General features: G+C 34.8%; 1 protein-coding gene across 1 annotated transcript; it reads left to right on the forward strand.

Moving 5' to 3' along the window:
* Positions 1-7,569: 7,569 nt before the first annotated feature.
* Positions 7,570-18,564, forward strand: ABCG32 (pleiotropic drug resistance 4). Its single transcript, XM_068608138.2, has 24 exons — positions 7,570-8,142; positions 8,350-8,470; positions 8,573-8,661; positions 9,773-9,857; positions 10,713-10,872; positions 10,951-11,027; positions 11,113-11,166; positions 12,125-12,215; positions 12,301-12,602; positions 12,696-12,977; positions 13,257-13,573; positions 13,657-13,817; positions 13,901-14,004; positions 14,143-14,302; positions 14,418-14,537; positions 14,617-14,708; positions 14,791-15,123; positions 15,220-15,510; positions 15,816-15,899; positions 16,003-16,136; positions 16,212-16,439; positions 16,825-16,996; positions 17,087-17,341; positions 18,033-18,564. The coding sequence occupies exons 1-24, from the start codon at positions 7,868-7,870 to the stop codon at positions 18,300-18,302; spliced, it is 4,257 nt and encodes a 1,418-aa protein (XP_068464239.1). The 5' UTR covers positions 7,570-7,867; the 3' UTR covers positions 18,303-18,564.
* Positions 18,565-20,028: the final 1,464 nt, after the last annotated feature.

A 20,028-nucleotide genomic window follows, 5' to 3' on the forward strand; every position in this document is an offset into this window, starting at 1 on the left:
GGCAACATACCAAAGATTGATGGATAAAGTGTTTAAAGAACAGATTGGAAAGAACCTAGAAGTGTATGTTGATGACATGGTTGTTAAATCAAATGAGATACAGAAACACTTGGAAGACCTTGAAGAAGTGTTTGCTCAAATAAGGAAATACAATATTCGACTTAATCCAGAAAAATGCGTTTTCGGCGTTAGAGGAGGAAAATTTTTGGGATTTATGTTGACAAATAGAGGAATTGAAGCTAATCCTGACAAATGTGAGGCAATCATGCAGATGGGAAGACCAAAAAATCTAAAAGAGGTACAAAGGCTAGTAGGGAAGTTGAATTCACTATCAAGATTTCTGCCAATATTGGCTGAGAAAACTAAACCGATTATAAACTTGTTGAAAAAATCTGAAAATTTTGTGTGGAGTGAACAATGTGAGCAAGCTTTATCTCAAATAAAGAGCATGGTGGCTGAACCTCCAGTTTTAGTAAAACCTATACCCAATCAACCCATCATAGTCTACTTAGCTACTTCAAATGCAGCAATAGGAGCCGCTTTAATCCAAGAAAACCCAGAGCAGAAACCGATATATTTTGTGAGTAGAACCCTACAAAATGCCGAAACCAGATATCCCAAAGTTGAGAGAGTTGCCCTAACATTAGTGTATGCTGCAAGACGCCTTCGACCATACTTTCAGAATCATCAGGTAATAGTGAGAACAGATTTTCCAATATCTAAAATTTTAAAAAAACCAGAGCTTGCAGGTCGAATGGTGACATGGTCAATGGAGCTTTCGGAATATGGAATCAAATACGAACCAAGAGGACCAATCAAAGCCCAATCTCTTGCAGATTTTATCATTCAGATGCCAACATCAGCACAACAGGACCAGTGGACTTTGTATGTAGATGGCGCGTCAAGCAAAAGAGGAAGCGGAGCAGGAATAGTACTTGAAGGACCCGATAACTTCCAAGTCGAAATGGCGCTCAAATTCGAGTTCAAAACATCCAACAATCAGGTCGAATATGAAGCTCTTGTTGCAGGATTGTTATTAGCCAGAGACATGGGAGTGGAAAATGTCCTTTGCAAAACGGATTCACAGCTGTCGGTAGGACAAGTGCACGGGGAGTATCAGGTAAAAGACCCTTTGTTAATGAAATATTATCATAAAGTCTTAAATATTATGCAATGTTTTAACAAGGCCGAGATGAAATACATTCCAAGAGAATTAAATATGAAAGCAGATTCATTGTCTAAGTTAGCAAGCCAACAGAGACAAGTGCAACACAATTCCATCATACAACAAACCCTCAGTCATCCGACAGTTAGTCTCGACGAATGCTTCAATATTGTAACAGCCAAAGATGACTGGATAAACACATACATCGAAATCATAAAGACCCAGGAGCAAGGTGTTCAGCCGGATGTCAAAATAGCAAAGAAAGTCGCCAATTTCATTTTAATCGGTGATGAGCTATATAAAAGGGGATACTCTGTGCCCTTGTTAAAATGTTTGACCAAAGAACAAGCAGAATATGTGGTCAAAGAACTTCATGAAGGAATTTGTGGACTGCATTGTGGAGCTCGAACAATGGCAACAAAGGTTTGTCGAGCTGGTTATTATTGGCCAACAATCCGAGAGGACTGTGAAGTTTATGTCAAAACATGTAGAAAATGCCAAGAGTTTGGGAGCTTAAATCATATCCCAGCGCAAGAGTTGCAAGAAATCATATCTCCATGGCCATTTGCAAAATGGGGAATTGATATACTTGGCCCATTCCCACTTGGACGAGGCCAAACAAAATTCATGATAGTAGCTGTCGACTATTTTACAAAATGGATAGAAGCAGAAGCATTGACAAAGATAACGGCACAGCAAGTCCAAACGTTTATATGGAAAAATATAATATGTCGATTCGGCATCCCACATACTATTGTAAGTGACAATGACCGACAATTCATTGACAAAAAACTTATGGAATTTTATGCAGATTTGGGAATCAAGCCCACAACCACTTCGGTCGAACATCCACAAACGAATGGACAAGCTGAAGCCGCAAACAAGGTTATTCTTGGACAATTAAAAAAGAGGTTGGGGACTGCTAAAGGATTATGGGCAGAGAAATTACCAGAGATTTTATGGGCGTATCGTTGCACACCGCAAACATCAACTGGGGAAACGCCGTTCAATCTCACTTACGGAACAGACGCAATGTTACCAGTAGAAGTTAATGAACCCACATTAAGAAGACAAATGGAAGACTGGAATATCAACAATGAGTGTTTGAGAACCGATCTTGATCTTATTGAAGAACTTAGAGAAAAAGCAAAAATAAAAGAGACTGCAGTCAAACGAAGAGCAATGAAGAGATTTAATGCAAAAGTCAGATTTAGGGCTTTTAAAGAAGGGGATCTGGTGTGGAGAATGCGAACTGATGCTCGAAAGGATCCACGACATGGAAAATTGGCATCCAATTGGGAAGGACCTTTCAGAGTGCTAGAAAACTTACAAAATGGAGCTTATAGGTTAGAAACTTTGGAAGAGAAAATGATACCGAGAACCTGGAATGCAAGTCATCTAAAATTTTATTTTAGTTAGAATGGATGTAAATTACTTATCATATAATGAAGAGGAATTCTCAAGAAACAATCCGTTTTGTTATCTTCCATTATGTACATATACATTTTTCGTCTCTCGGCTTTGGATGCTTTCACTTCAGGTGAAATCCCACCCGAGAATAAAACTACATAAACTCTCGGCTTTGGATGCTTTCACTTCAGGTGAAATCCCACCCGAGAATAGATTTACATAATTTTCTTGGGTTTGGATGCTTTCATTCCAGGTGAAATCCCACCCAAGAATCGATTTACATAATTTTTTCGGGCTTGGATGCTTTCATTTCAGGTGAAATCCCTCCCGAACAAACATATATAATTCTCATTCTTGAAAATCTTCAAATCACATGAAAACCGAAAGATCAGAATTAGTTTTCGTTTCTTGAAAATTCCTATTATCAGAATCTTCCTTTAAAAAATTTGTCAAATTTAAACATTTTATTTCAAACGAAAACCGAAAGATCAGAGTTAAAACCCAATTCCAAAAATCGAAAGTCACTCGTACAACTTACATTACTAAACCGACAGTTGCATATTCCAGTCAATAATATATCAATTATGAATCAACCTTAATAAATTAAAGGTTTTTGATTAATAATTTTATACTTCACAATTTTGACTAATATATATAAAAAAAAAAAACCCGAAAGGTCCAAGTCATAACAGTCAATATCTTCATGCTCCAACAAAATGTCATCTTTAAATTAATAATCATTAAAACCGAGAGGTAAACTCAAATAATAGCATCTCTAACGCTTTCAACAAAAGAACCCAAAAACTAGCAAGCACAACGATTATAACAGAATTATCAGAACATAACAAAGGATAAAATTACGATGATAACCACAAAAGCTTAAACATTTATATTAACAAAAGTTCTCAAAAAATGGAATTACATCACGAATGCAAATATCCAACAAGCTTAGCCTTCCAAAACAATTATACTTCTCCACAAGTAAACCGAGAAGTATCCGACAAACTAAACCTTAAAACCCTATACCTAATTTTCAATATTAATATCTTCAGCATCATTATCTGGAATCTCATTAGCAGGAACTAGCTCACCATTATAAAAGTCCTTCTTCACATCAAAATTACCTTCATCAATAGGAATTTTATAAAAGTATTTTGCTTGTTGAAGAGCCTTCTCAAAGCCAAGTTTGTGTTGTTCAAATATAAAACTTTCGGCTTCAAAAACATTGGTCTTTAGCTGATTAATCTCCTCATCCATAAGTTTAATGGTGTTCTTGTCAGATTCATTAGCAGAAGATAGCGCCGATACCTTCTCGGTCAAAAGTTGATTCTCCTTGCACAATTGAGCATTCTCCGTTATACATTTCAGGTTTTCATTCTTCAAATCAGAAATTTCTTTTCCGAGATCTTCATTTTCGATTTCTTGTTGTTCTTTCTGTTTCGTCACCTTCTCTAACTCCAATGATAAAGAGTTCAACCTATCCTTATACTCAGCAACATCATTCTTCAGCTTTTCAAATTCGGACAACGACACGCAGTTTCCATTCTTCTCTTTCATCATTTTTCCAATCAAAAGATTTCTACTTGATAATTCAATAACAAAATCCGCTAATGAAGCAGCATCCATATTCTTCAGCATATTGTAAGTTGATTCACTAAAGGATGTTTGAACAAATTTTGCATATTTATTCGTAGCACTAAAAATCGTCTCGGGAAGAGGTTCACATGAAACATTTCCACTATGGCGATGGCGCCGAGAGGATGAGTGTGACTTCTTGCTGCTCCTATCTCGTTTCTTTGATTTCTTCGAAGGACCAGCAACATCAACATTACTTGCCGGTTCCACCACGTCAACATTAGCAACTGGCTCCACGTTTTCTACCTCCACAACAGGATTTACCACATTTTCGCGTCGGGGAGTAACATCACCCACTTTGTTAAGCAGTTTCGAAAAGTAAGATCGAGCTTTCGGATTAGTACTTGTCATCAGAGCTGGAAATCAATAAAAAATTTAGCAAAGTTAAAAAACTTATCCTAAAAAGCAAGAAAATGCGGAATAACCACATACCAGTAAGATCTTGTCGGGGATGTGATGAAGTATACAACTGAAGCAAAGCACGAGTGGGAACTTGATACGAGAAACGACTAAAAACTTCAATAACATGACGATCGGCCACACCCATCGAATGAAAGGATATTGAGTTAAACTTCACAGGATCTTTCGTCCAATACAGAGGAAATTTTGGAGAATTTCCATTAAAGAAATATTCTCTTCCTAGTGGCTCTATTAGAATTTTGAAAAAACTTCCTTTAAAATCCTTATACGACGACATAAAAGGCTTAAGAAAACACACATTGGACTTGCTAATAAGGGATAGCCACCCTGGCCGTTTACCAGGCCGAGAACTATAATAGTATAGAAATGCAGAAGGACTAGGAGAAAGTGACAATAATTTACACAAAATACTGAATGCTTGCATTGCAGCCCAACCATTAGGATGAAGCTGAGTAGGAGCAACATTAAGAAAATTAAGAACGCCCATTTGAAAATTGTTCAAAGGCAATCGAATATGAAGATCTCTGAAAAAGCAAGCATAAAAATAAAAAAATTCATAGCTATCATCTTCTCGGCCATGACACACATTATCAACATCACCAACACGCCGAAATGAAATGATATCATTTTCAATATCAGAATAATAAATTTGAGAACGGGAAAGAAAACTCCGAAGTTCGTTAGCAGAACGATACTTCGAGAAATACTCTCGGACTTTAGGATTGACCCATTGATAACCAGGACGAAGGTTTTTCTGGGGTACGACAAATCCAAATTCTTGTGGAACATCAACAGCAGGAGCCCCACTTGAATCATTCATACAAGATGGAGTAGCAGAAGAAGATTTTGACTCAGGAGGAACTTCTTCTCGAACCACTCGGCCAGTTGATTCACCACCCGCGCTTGAAAATTCATCAATAGCAGAAGAACTTGAAAGAGACATTACCTTCGCAAGAATTGAACGAAGATTGACAATATGCTTCCTTCTAAACAGCAGCAAAGCTCACACAATCATAAAAAACCCAATGACAAACCTATTTATAGCCCAGGCAAAACCCTAGAATTTCAAACGATATAAACAATGTGGCACCATTCAAACATATGTCATCTAACGGTCAAAATAGCAAGTTCCTGTCAAGTCATGAAAACTCAGCAAAATAAAGCGCAGAAATCAAAGCGTTCCATATCAAATCAAATCAAACGTCAAAAATTATTATATTATATTAAGACACAAATATTTCTTTAAAAACTTGAAATAAAAATATTTTTGTCTCGGGGGCTAGTGTACTGGTAGGCTAAAACCGAGAGGTTTAGGCCGAGAACAACATTGAATAAACAAGGGAAAAAGGTTGAAACCGAGAGGTTTAAACCGAAACCTGAAAGGATAATAAAAATCATAATAAAGCCCAATTTAAATAAGGAACTTGCACAAGGGGGTGTAAAAGTAATAAAGAGGTGTGAGAAGAAAGTCCAAAAAATACTGTTGAAGGCCCATCAACGAAACCCTATAAATAGGAGGTCAACACAAGAAAAAGGTAAGAGTGATTTTATCTGATGAACATTAAACCTTTTCTGACTTTGGCATCGGAGCGACTTGCAGGTACCCCCCACCTGTTGTGAGGAGAAGCCGAGAGGAGAAGCCGAAAGGAGAAGCCGAGAGCACCTGCCGAGAGCACGAGAGCACCAGCCGATAGCATCAGCCGAGAGGAGAAGCCGAGAGCACCATCAAGGAGAGAAGTACCCGGCCCAAGACAGTATTCAGCCCAAGATTGAAGGATTAGTCTTGATTAACCCGTTTCAAGTGTTCTTGGTCCTTGTTGTAAGAACATTATACAATTTAAAAGGATATAATTTCATATAATCAAACCACTTTTTTAAAATTGCATAATTTAATTTTTCTAAAATTATTTATCTTAAGAACCTATTTTTTCAGAAAATATTTAAAAATTTCAATAAAAGTAATTACCTTTTAAAATTCCTCATCAATTATATTTTTCTATTTTTTGACATTTTGTTTTACTAGGAGAGATTCAAGTGATAGAGAATATGGGAATGCGATTTTTCGTTCTTATTCCAAAATAAGAAAATCCAAATAAATTGAATAACCAGGGAGCAAAAGTAGATTGAGCAAAACTGAAATAATATATTTTAAAAGTTATTAACTGATCCATAATTATTGTCTTGTTTTATCTGAATGATTCATGCAAAAAGGCAGAGTGTAGAAGCTAGTCCCACATCGTGAAACCATAGGCAGCATGTTCCCAAAATAGAAATGGCGAATCACATCATATTCACCATTGGATCGTCATCACTCGAGGGCAAAATGATAAATCTCACTGTATAACCGTTTTGGGAAAAGGGGTATCATCCCATATGTTACTACTTCTTAATACTAATATGCACTATATTATATACTATAGAAGTATGAAGTTGTTAAAGTTACAACTAGGTTACATGGGAGAGTGTTTTTTTCCATCTTCATAATAAATGAAGAAATTTCCGCTGATTTCAGTATAATTATTACATTTCACCCGGAATTTTTTTTTTATATTTTTTATTATAATATACAAAATTAATATTATATAAATTTATTTAAAATTTTTAAAAATATATAATTAATTATACTATTAATAAAAATATATAATCATAAATAATAAAAACAATAAAATACAATTATAATATTAACCATTCATATATATATATATATAAACTAATAAATATATATAATAATATTATTTTTTATAATTTTTAATAAATTTATTTTAATTTAACACAAAAAAAATTTTATTATATCTTTTCAATTTTTTATTAAAAAATATAAATAATTATGAATATTATATATTAAAAAATTAATTAATTTAAAATTACAGAATAATTTTCAATCATCCCATATCTTCTCTAATCCTTATATACTACCACCTCTTCTCCTCCACAAATTCACTATTGAATCCAAACATAGAAGTAACAACATGAGAGCGCGTGGGAACTGTAGAGGAGCCTTACTTGTCTTTCGCGCGGCTATTAAATGAGGGTCCTCTAACAGCACGCAGACATTATGCTGCACTTTAACAAGGAAGAAAGAGAAGGTGCGGCCATTAATGCACACTCTCAAGTCTCAACTACTCCTATCCAACGCTAACAAACAACTAGTAGAAGAAGTGCTGCACCTCCATTCATCCCTATCACTCAAGCCATTCTGGACTCTTTTACTTTTTTCAGTGGCGGTGGGAGGGCGCAATGTGGAACTCCGCGGAGAACGCCTTCGCCAGATCGGCCTCCTTCAGGGAGGAAGGAGAAGATGAGGAGGCGCTGCGCTGGGCGGCGCTGGAGAGGCTTCCTACTTATAAACGAGCGCGCCGGGGAATCTTCAAGAATCTTACTGGTGACATGAAGGAGATCGACGTTAGAGATCTACAGTCACAGGACCAGCGCCTTCTTCTTGAAAGGCTCGTTGACTGCGTGGACAATGATCCTGAGATCATGTTCCACCGAATGAGAAGTCGATTCAACGCGTAATCTCTCTCTCTCTCCATCTCTTGTTGCCATACTGTAGAGTTACCGAGTAGCAGGACTTGCGATTCTAAGTCTATTACGTTATTCTTCACTTACAATTTATTACTGGATCTTCTTGATCTTTCAGTTCTGTTTTAGTTTAAATATTATGAGAATGTAGGTGGTAATTTTGTTGAATGTGTTTTACTGGATGCTGAACTCCGCAGAGTAGGTTTGGAGTTTCCGAAAATTGAAGTTCGATTTCAGAACTTGAGCGTTGAGACTTTTGTACATGTCGGTAGCAGAGCTCTGCCAACAATTCCTAATTTCATTTGTAATATGACCGAGGTGCTTATTTTTTCTTTCCTTTAATTTCCTAATTTCATTTGTAATATCTTCCTTTCTCCTGTTTAGAACGTAATTCTAATATTACATATGTTGTGTAATCAGGCTCTTTTAAGGCAGTTGCTGATATACAGAAGGAAGAGAAGCAAATTGACAATTTTAGCAGACATCAGTGGGATTATTAGACCTTCAAGGTCAGTGTTTAACAAAGTAATGTGGTAAAAAAATTATCCATGGTCACCACTGTTGTAAATGAACCGAGGAAGTATTCCAGATTCGTGTGTTTAATTAATAAAGCTTTAGTTGTTTATTTTTTCTCTATATTCATACAATTTTTTTATGTTTTAGTCTCTTCATATTTTGGACCTTTAATCATGCATTTTTAATAAGAAGTAAAACGAGTTAAATAAATTCACAGAATTATAAGAGTATGTTTTATATGTGTAAACTAAAATATAGATATTATAGAAGTCTGAGTCTAAATGTATAATTTAATCTTAAATTAAATTTTGAGATCAACGTTAATTACTTAAATTTCTAAAAAGTCAAGTTTTACAAGCTCAAGGCAAATACTTGGTGAATAACTTGACATAATTCTTTTTACATAGATATATACTATTTCATACCACATGTTGCCATTTATTACCAAGTGTTTTTAAAAGAAATCTTTCTCATAAATAAACATAATTAAGTTATAAAAGAATCAAGGTTGATAAATCTATTCCTTTTCTTCATAAAATCAAACCTAAACTTGTAGCAGTTTGACTAGTTTGCATGTTATCGTATATTAACTGCTAAGTAGGTAGGGTTTAAGTCATGGAATTAGGTTCAACGTGGCCTATTTTCCGTCTTTTCATTGACTGTTAAGGAATAAGTTCAACCTAGCGTTAACTGCCATTTGACAAATCAAAACGATAAAAGGGTGATTTTTTTTTTTCATTCAACTACAAATCCCATTCAAAGAACATTTACATGTATAAAATCCTAAATTTTACGAATCAGTTTCTCCTGTTCATTATAACGAATAAATTGACTCCAAAAACATTGTTTAATACTTCTATTTTATTTAAATTGTTGAATATTTATAATTTTATTTTCTATAAAACTTCATTTGTTACATGCATTGTGTTACACAGGCAGACACATATGTCGTTGTCGTTTTTTATTTATTTCTGTGGGAGAAGGAACTAACATCCGGAAACAAAAAAAATGTATTAAATGATACTTAAATAATTTTTTCAAGACCTAATTGTAATTTTTGTGTGTGTATATATTGGATAGATTGTGATTTTGTTATTCTTGCAGGCTAACGTTGCTTTTGGGCCCGCCAAGCTCCGGAAAAACAACACTACTATTAGCACTTGCTGGTAGACTAGGACCCGGGTTGCAGGTACTAAATTTTCCAATTACTCTGACAAATTAAAATGGGGTTTCTTTATGCATGGACGCCCAACTACTTTGCCAATATTGTTGGAAATTCTAAACAGACAACTTGCTGTTTAAGCTTAATGCCGATCGATTATCTGCATAGATTGCTTGGAAATTGAAATGAATACGAACAACTTTCGAAGTCCCAAGTCCTAACTACTGGAGACTCTATTCGGAGGCTTTTCTGCACTCTGTTTGGAGTTATCCATACTAGAGATTTTTTCTTTCTTGCTGTCATTATCCATAGAGTTTGCGCATACAGAACAGCTGGAATAGTACTGCACAAAACTTATTACTTATTTGTGTTGTTCTCCAATTACATTTAAAGCTTGATGTCGCTGTAATGAAAATAAAATCCCGTCCGTTAATATTGTAAATGAAAATAAAATCCTGTCCATTAATATTGTAAGTTGTGTAGTAGTAACTAAAGTATGAAAGTTCGATTTTAAAGATAAAGTCGACAATTTTACTGTTTTTTTTGCACAATGTTATTGTTGACATTATGTCCTTTTTTAAACAAGTACATAATCAAATTGTCGATTTTATCTTCAAAGTTGTTTTCTCGGTATTATCTTAGATAATGTAAATAAATACCTTTTTATAAATGGAATTTTATTCTTCTCTAAAAAAAAGAAATTTTATTTTTCGTTATACGAATTGGATAAAAAACCCTGATAAATGGCTTCTATATTTTGATTTATATTTCATATTTATAAATAACATAATTGGCCAAATAGCCAATACTTGCTCTACTCCACTTTGGATATAAATATTGGTTTCTTCCCCCATCTCATATATGTATTTATGCTCTTTGAAGATGTCTGGGAACATTACATACAATGGACATGGTCTGAAAGAGTTTGTTCCTCAGAGGACTTCTGCTTATATCAGCCAACAAGATTGGCATGTGGCAGAGATGACCGTGAGGGAAACTCTCCAGTTTGCTGGTTGTTGTCAAGGCGTTGGATTTAAATTTGGTATATTCTTATGTGACCATCTTAATATGTTCAATTTGCAACTTTATATGCTAATACTAAATTGTGGGCTCTTACCAGATATGTTGCTGGAACTTGCAAGAAGAGAAAAAAATGCTGGAATAAAACCAGATGAAGATCTTGATCTATTCATGAAGGTATACCCGTGCTTCTTCTTTTTTCTCTGAAATTGATAAACATCGTTCAGGGATTCAAATTAATTCACTCTAGTTTCTTTTGTAGTCATTTGCTCTCGGGGGACTAGAGACAAATCTTGTGGTGGAGTACATCATGAAGGTATGCTATTCTTGTAAAAAAAAATTTACTCTTGAATGCACAACGACTTTTCTTGTGATTATGACCTGAGGTCCTGAAATTTCTTTGATTTTTTTTATTAATGGGATTCGTTATGCCAAATAATTCTTCTGTTGGATACAATACGTGAGTGTGTTTGAAGTGAGAAAGTCCCGCATAAGAAGAAATAGAGAAAGAATGAAGGATTATTAGCTTGGATAACGCGCCAAAATTGAATGGTGGACTAAGCTGATGTTTGGATCATGTTAATATTATTGTGACGACTCGTAAACTAAATCCTGACAAGTTAACTAAAATACTCACACTAAATCTAGTACTGTAACATTATGCACGAGAGAATACGAAATCCACGTCTTAATATATATTATATTATTGGATGAATGTTAAATTAGAAAAACATAAGAAGTAAGATGATTAACAAAAATCACGACGGGTTATACTGAAGGTCCACAAAGCAAGGAAGTCATACAAAAGAAGTAACAGCGGTGAAATTATCTGAATTTTCTTTCAGCATGGGAATCTAGATGGAAAAAAACAGACAAGGAATGAGATTTATACCCAACTTTTTCATTCGCTAATTAATCTAAAATATAGAAAATATAAGAAACTAAAATAAAATTTTGGTTTGTATATTTTTTTCTTAGTATTGTCTCTTAAAATATCTTTGTTAGATAATATTGGTTATTCTATCAATTTACAACACTAATTTTGTCAACTTGCTCACGTGCACGTGAGAAGTGGCATGTTATGTAGACTATTATTTTGTCAAACTTGTTTAACATCATTTGTCCATAATTATCCACTAAGGCCAGATACTAAACTTGTTTAACTTTTTCAACAAGTGATCTCAATGAAGATTCATAAGCCACTATTAACGTTTTCTACTAAGCGTCCTTTTGGATCTTTGAACACCAGAAATACTAAAATATTTCTTACAAAGATATTAGGTTTGGACATATGTGGTGACACATTGGTGGGAGATGAAATGCTCAAGGGCATCTCAGGGGGGCAAAAGAAGCGTCTTACAACAGGTTAACTACATTATTACTTTGTCGTGTCTACTAGCACGTTAGATCTGTTTGGTATATGCTAATCAGTTTATGTTTGATTTTTCAGGTGAAATATTAACTGGTCCAGCAAGAGTGCTATTCATGGATGAGATATCAACTGGTCTTGATAGTTCAACTACTTATCAAATTATCAAATATCTTAAACATTCAACCCGTGCACTTGATGCGACCACAATTGTATCTCTTCTACAACCAGCACCCGAGACCTATGAATTGTTTGATGATGTTATTCTTTTGTGCGAGGGTCAGATTGTATATCAGGGCCCCCGTGAAGCTGCTGTTGATTTTTTCAGACAAATGGGATTCAGTTGTCCAGAGCGGAAAAATGTAGCAGATTTCTTGCAAGAAGTGAGTTAGTACTAGTAGCCACATTGGAATTTATGTTTCTACTATATTTGATTTAGTGACGGTTCACTTCAGACTTCAAATTCTTCTCATTAGGTTACGTCTAAGAAGGACCAAGAGCAGTACTGGTCTGTTCTCGATCGCCCTTACCGATATGTACCTGTTGGAAAATTCGCCGAAGCATTTTCCTTATATCGTGAGGGAAGGCTTTTGTCTGAGCAACTAAACATACCTTTCGATAGACGCTATAATCATCCAGCCGCCTTGGCAACTCTTAGCTATGGCGCCAAAAGGCTCGAACTTCTCAAGACTAATTTTCAGTGGCAGAAGCTTCTCATGAAACGGAATTCATTTATCTATGTTTTTAAGTTTGTTCAGGTAATCTCGCCGGTTAAAATGTATAACAGTTAATAATTTATATTTGTTTTCAAGCAATTCGCGTGATCAAAAAATGACCTCAAGAAAAGAAAACAATAATTCTTAACTAGATAATTGTTTGTTTATTTTGTTGACAAAAAAATGTTTTAGTCATCTCAAAATCTCTTTTTTTGTACGTGGCCGTGAAACATTTTTTACTTTTTATTGGTTCTAAGATGGATGTAATAACTATGTAAGGTTTATTTGGAGCTGATTTTGACCATTACCCACTATTTTCAGCTACTTTTGGTTGCCTTAATTACGATGAGCGTTTTCTTCCGAACAACAATGCACCATAATACAGTGGACGATGGGGGCGTATATCTTGGAGCAATATACTTTTCTATGGTTATTATTCTTTTCAATGGTTTTACCGAGGTGTCAATGTTAGTTGCAAAGCTTCCAGTTATTTACAAGCACAGAGACCTGCACTTCTATCCTAGCTGGGCATATACACTTCCTTCTTGGTTCCTTAGTATCCCAACTTCCATAATAGAGGCTGGATGCTGGGTGGCTGTCACATACTATGCAATTGGATATGATCCTTCAATTACTAGGTAAATCTTATATTCACTTAGTGATTCAGTTTATTCTTAGAGTTTCTCTTACGTGAATATTCTGTGTACCTCTGGATTTGCAGATTTTTTCGGCAGTTCTTGCTTTATTTCTTTCTGCACCAGATGTCTATAGGTCTGTTTCGTTTGATAGGATCCTTGGGCCGAAATATGATAGTATCCAATACCTTTGGATCCTTTGCCATGTTGGTTGTAATGGCTCTCGGCGGATATATAATTTCAAGAGGTTGAACGGCAGTATATTTTCATGTTTCTAAAGTCGATTTGGTAAAGTAATTTTTCTTAGTTTTTATCTCATTTTTTGGGCAGACCGTATTCCTGTTTGGTGGATATGGGGTTTTTGGATTTCTCCTTTGATGTATGCTCAAAATTCAGCTTCAGTGAACGAATTTCTTGGACATTCGTGGGATAAGGTATAATCCTTGTTCTGATTATAGGAACGTGATTCTTTCACAACCATTGTAACTATTTTTCTAGTGTCAAAGCGAGGATGATAATGTTAATTTTCTTACTGCAATTGAAAATGTACTCACTATTTAATCATTTTACAGAAAGCTGGAAATCAGACGACCCACTCATTGGGTTTGGAAGTATTAAAACAGCGGAGTTTGTATGCAGAAAGCTATTGGTATTGGATTGGTCTTGGTGCAATGGTTGGATACACAATTTTGTTCAACATTCTATTTACAATCTTCTTGGCTTACCTTAATCGTAAGACACGTTATTCTCCATATAATCTCAGTCTAATGTTACGGTGCCTTGTGGTGCTTCGTAGACCAAAATGAACTGTTATGTTTTTATGATATATTCCTAAACTTTATTTCAGCCTTGGGAAGACAACAAGCTGTAGTTTCAAAGGATGAGCTTCAAGAAAGAGAAAAGAGAAGAATGGGTGAAAGTGTTGTTATTGAACTGAGAGAATACTTGCAGCGATCGGCATCAAGTGGTTTGTAAATTATGAATTGTTCGTGTGTGTGTGTGTGTTGGATTGTGACATTTCATCTAATCCTCACATATTCTCCCAGGAAAGCATTTTAAGCAAAAAGGAATGGTTCTCCCATTTCAACCACTTTCCATGTCTTTCAGCAATATCTATTACTATGTGGATGTTCCTTTGGTATGTAAAATGATCATTCTTTTTATTTTGTAAAATTTAATTTCAGTACATTAAATGCTAATTTATTCAATTGTTGCTTCAGGAATTGAAACAACAAGGGATTTTAGAGGACAGGTTACCGCTGCTTGTTAATGTTACTGGAGCGTTTAGACCTGGTGTGTTGACAGCATTGGTTGGAGTAAGTGGTGCCGGAAAAACGACGCTGATGGATGTGCTAGCTGGAAGAAAAACCGGTGGAGTCATAGAAGGGGGTGTATATATCTCTGGTTATCCCAAAAGACAAGACACTTTTGCAAGAATTTCTGGTTACTGTGAGCAGACTGATGTTCATTCTCCTTGTTTAACTGTTTGGGAATCCTTACTGTTCTCTGCTTGGCTTCGATTGTCTTCAGATGTTGACTTGAATACACAAAAGGTGTGAAACATAGTATGCCCTTTTTCCACGTTATAGACACCTTCTGGAATTGTTTTAATACAAATAAATAAATAACTTAGCCTTTTTGACTGCCAGGCCTTCGTTGAGGAGATAATGGAGCTTGTGGAACTCACTCCGTTAAGTGGAGCACTAGTGGGTCTACCTGGAATTGATGGTCTGTCAACTGAACAACGAAAACGGTTGACTATAGCAGTGGAACTGGTTGCCAACCCTTCTATAGTCTTCATGGATGAGCCCACTTCTGGATTGGATGCCCGGGCCGCAGCCATTGTGATGAGAACTGTGAGGAATATAGTTAATACTGGGCGAACAATCGTCTGCACGATCCATCAGCCCAGCATAGACATTTTTGAATCTTTTGATGAGGTATTCTCTTTATCAATAAGCAACATATCCTCTCTCCCGTGGAGCAACCGACTTTTTTACTTTTAGTTGACATTATTATATTACTGTTATACCGTCCGTAATTTCCTTCTATTTTGACCGTGTGCGTGTAACAGATAGCCGTAGTTTTTTTATTTGTATATTTAAGTTTTCCTAATCCTGTCTATAATTCGAAAAGATCGATGGTTTCTAAAGCGGGGCATCATATATTATCTTTCTATTTGATCTTCTCTTTTAACACTGTCTTTTTCTTCACTGGTCTGACGAAATCCCAACTTCTTTTACAGCTTCTGTGTATGAAAAGGGGAGGAGAGCTCATTTATGCTGGTCCACTTGGTCCTAAATCTAGTGAACTGATCAGTTATTTTGAGGTAAGCTGATGCACCTTCAGCTCTTACTGAACCTGTGGTATATGGTTGAATGGTAATGAAGCAATATAATCCTTAATTATTCATAATATCTATATCTTTGTAGGCAATAGAAGGAGTTCCAAAGATCAGGTCTGGATATAACCCTGCTACGTGGATGCTAGAGGTTACTTCTTCGGCTGAAGAAAACCGGCTGGGAGTGGACTTTGCAGAAATCTACCGAGGGTCAAGTTTATATCAGTATGTATATTTTTTTATGGAAAAATTTGTTCAACTTTTTGTTGGTTTATATAAACATACCATGTTTTTCTTCAGGTATAACCAAGAGTTGGTTGAAAGGTTGAACAAGCCAAGTAGTAATTCAAAAGAATTGCATTTTCCAACCAAGTACTGTCGTTCATCCTTTGAGCAGTTCCTAACTTGTCTGTGGAAGCAAAATCTTTCTTACTGGCGTAACCCTCAGTACACTGCTGTTCGCTTTTTTTACACCGTCATCATCTCAATGATGCTCGGTACAATATGCTGGAGATTTGGTGCTAAAAGGTCTTTTCCTCTCAGTTTTCCTTTATTTTATGGATCTTCGATTTCAAATAACATTTTGGTTCATATGCTTCAAATTTGGGTAGCGTACACTTTCCAATTTTTTTCAGTATTTGGTACATCTCTGCAATGTTTTCCTGCAATGCCCATTTGTAAACTGTATTGACAAAACCCTGCCAGACATGAGCTATTGACAGAGTCATCTATCCTTTTGTTGAATTAGTTTTAGTTAGTGTGCCAAGGAGATTAGTTTACATTGTTTTATTTGGAGATTGTCGGAATAGTTAGACTATATGCTAAATTTAGTTTATTTATACTGTCACTGAATCCGATGTACTTTCTGTTTTTTAACCATCAGACTTTATGTAACAACCTTGTTTTTTTTCAGGGACACGCAGCAAGATATATTTAATGCCATGGGATCCATGTATTCGGCAATCCTCTTCATTGGTATAACAAATGGCACAGCTGTTCAGCCTGTTGTTTCCGTGGAAAGATTCGTTTCTTATAGAGAAAGAGCTGCAGGGATGTATTCGGCCTTGTCATTTGCATTTGCTCAGGTATTTTTTCAGACAATATTAATTTAGAATTTGTGCATGGAAATAGAAGGTTTCCGTAAGTTAGCTCACTCGTTATGCTACAATGTGCAGGTTGTTATTGAGTTCCCTTATGTGTTCGCACAGGCTATTATATACTCTTCAATATTCTATTCCATGGGTTCCTTTATCTGGACTTTTGATAGGTTCATTTGGTACTTATTCTTCATGTATTTTACGATGTTATATTTTACCTTCTATGGAATGATGACAACGGCTATCACACCAAATCATAATGTTGCTGCCATCATTGCTGCTCCATTTTATATGTTGTGGAACCTTTTCAGTGGTTTTATGATTCCTCGTAAGGTATGGAAACTGATACTTCATTGCTATCTTTGTGATGTTTTACAAAAAATGCTGAAAATTATAGTGTAGCAGACCCATTTGAATAATGAAATAAGCGACCAAAAAAAGCAATAAGAACCGAATTGTCCTTGAAAAATTCTCAAAATACCAAATTAAGTAGTGATTAATAATATCAAATGATAGATTTTTGTCATTGACTGCATTAATCTATTTGCTCCCAACTAATAATTAACTTCTGAACTATGTGTCAAACATATGTCGTCCGGTATTATACTGCAGTAAAATCTTTCAACTAAACTGATATGCCAAAATGTTTTTAGAAATTGTTACTCGTAAAAATAACTATTAACATGATGTGTTCTGTGATTCTCTGAGTTTTATATGACTAAGGTTTTTAGGATTTTAACTAGTTAATCTAACAAAATAGTTCCACCCGAAAACAAGTCATATAATTTCGCATTGCAATAAGACAAGATCCGAACTCCACAAAACTGTTTTCTTATGACTGTATTCTACGTTCGAAACTTGGAGAGATGCAACCTCTAGGCAGATCCATTTCATACATGGATAACTGATTCTTTCATATCCTCTTAATACTTTGATTGCAAGTTATTTGTATGTGGATTCAGAATTACACCAACCTGTGCATAAGTTCTGTGATCTAATAACTTTTTCTGCTTTAATTTGTCAGAGAATTCCTATTTGGTGGAGATGGTATTACTGGGCAAACCCTGTAGCCTGGAGTCTGAATGGTCTCCTGACATCACAGTATGGTGGTGACAGTCATATGGTGAAGCTCTCTGATGGGAACTTGATGATTATAAGAGAGTTACTTAAAGAAGTGTTTGGGTACAGGCATGATTTCTTGTGCGTTACAGCTGTTATGGTGGCTGGGTTCTGCATATTTTTCGCAGTTATATTTGCCTTTACAATTAAATCCTTCAATTTCCAAAGGAGATGATGGGATAGACACTAGACACCCTGTAGCCAATTGTATGTTAATTTTTGAATACCTCATTACAAATAAGCGTGACATCTGTATAGCGATATGATTATATAGCATAACATTAATAGCCTGCTTTTACATCATTCAGGAACATATTTGTTGTAAAGTGACCTATTATTGGTTCATAAGGTTTTTGTTAGATATCAACTCAGATATTACTGATTGGTAAAGACAGATTTTGGTGAAAGTGAATAATAAAATTATATTATTAACGTTATGTTTTTTATCTCACGTTATACTTCCGCATTTTCTTTTTTATATCTCGTATAAAAAGTTATTGTATAAAAACTTTGTATGAACTCTATTCTCATTAGTATATTGAGGATGTGTGGTGTTTATAAGATGTAGACAATTATCTCTATTGAAAAGTGAGAAAAGTTAATGTTGTGAGATATTTACATAAGTTGATCAAGAATTTGAATAATGATGATATAAAGAAAACATCACTAAAAATGTCTAATCTCATGGACTAAAATTAATGTATCAGTTAATCAAATTCAGATATCAAATACTAAATAGATCATTATTTGTTACGTAATCAAAGTTACTGATTTCATCCAATCCTAGCTACTTAAAATAACATTTCATGAATTGGAATACTAAAATATAAATTTTAATTGATAGAAAAAAAATTAATACTTCTAGAAGTTTAAAAACATATTTAATTCAAATAATTAAGAGAACTGTTATGGTATATCTTCAAAATTAAAGACTGTGTAGTACATATGGTCAACAAATTTCCTCATTTCCACAACGTCGACATGTAATGAAATAGGTCGAGTTGGTCTTATCAAATGAAGCCCAACAAAGTATCTTTTTATTATAGGTTGTTGTTTCTTGCTCTATACATTTTGATACCTACACTATACATATTTTTTAAATGCCCAAAATACCCTTGCAATTTTTATTTGAAAGTGCATTCCAGAAGAAGAAAAATTTGCAATACAAAGAGTACATTCTGGAAGAGGAAAAATTTGCATTGCAGGAAGTGCATTCTAGAAGAGAGGAAATTTCTATTACAAAAAGTGCATTCTAGAAGAAGAATATTGGCTTAGGATTTGGATTTCCAGAAGTGAAACAACACAACCGAACACTTTTTAAAAAACTAATGAGACTATTTTGATTATTTCACCACTCTGATATAGTACAGGTTTGAAATTGATATATTGCTGGAAGCAAAAGCCTTTATTATAATAAGACTATATATATAGACATTCAAACTCATTTTCGTAATTACAAATTACAAATCGGGTTTTAATTACAGTATCCAAAGAACATCCACAAAGTTACCTCGTGCAAAATCAAACATAATTAGTTACATAACATTACTCACAATTACACAATTTTTCTTAGCAAACATATTTTTACTAAAAAAACAACGGTTGTCTCTCAAGCATTCTCTCAAACTATTGAAAATCCAACATCAAGTACAAATAAAATCAATTTACAATATATAAATGTACGGCACAACTGACCGAATCATACGACCTAAATCTATGAAATCAACCGACCTCATGAATCCAATTATGCAAGTAAGATCAGCAAGGTTAACTCATCATTAGGAGTTAACTAATGCAATCTTAATCACGGTCCAACTCCCTAATCTGGCCCAACAAGGTAAGGCCCATGGTAGCAATATAAATAACACACATTTCAAAAAACTAGGTATGTTATTTATTAT

This window comes from Phaseolus vulgaris, chromosome 3, assembly GCF_051622355.1.
Source record: "Phaseolus vulgaris cultivar YP4 chromosome 3, ASM5162235v1, whole genome shotgun sequence".
Lineage (NCBI taxonomy): Eukaryota > Viridiplantae > Streptophyta > Magnoliopsida > Fabales > Fabaceae > Phaseolus > Phaseolus vulgaris.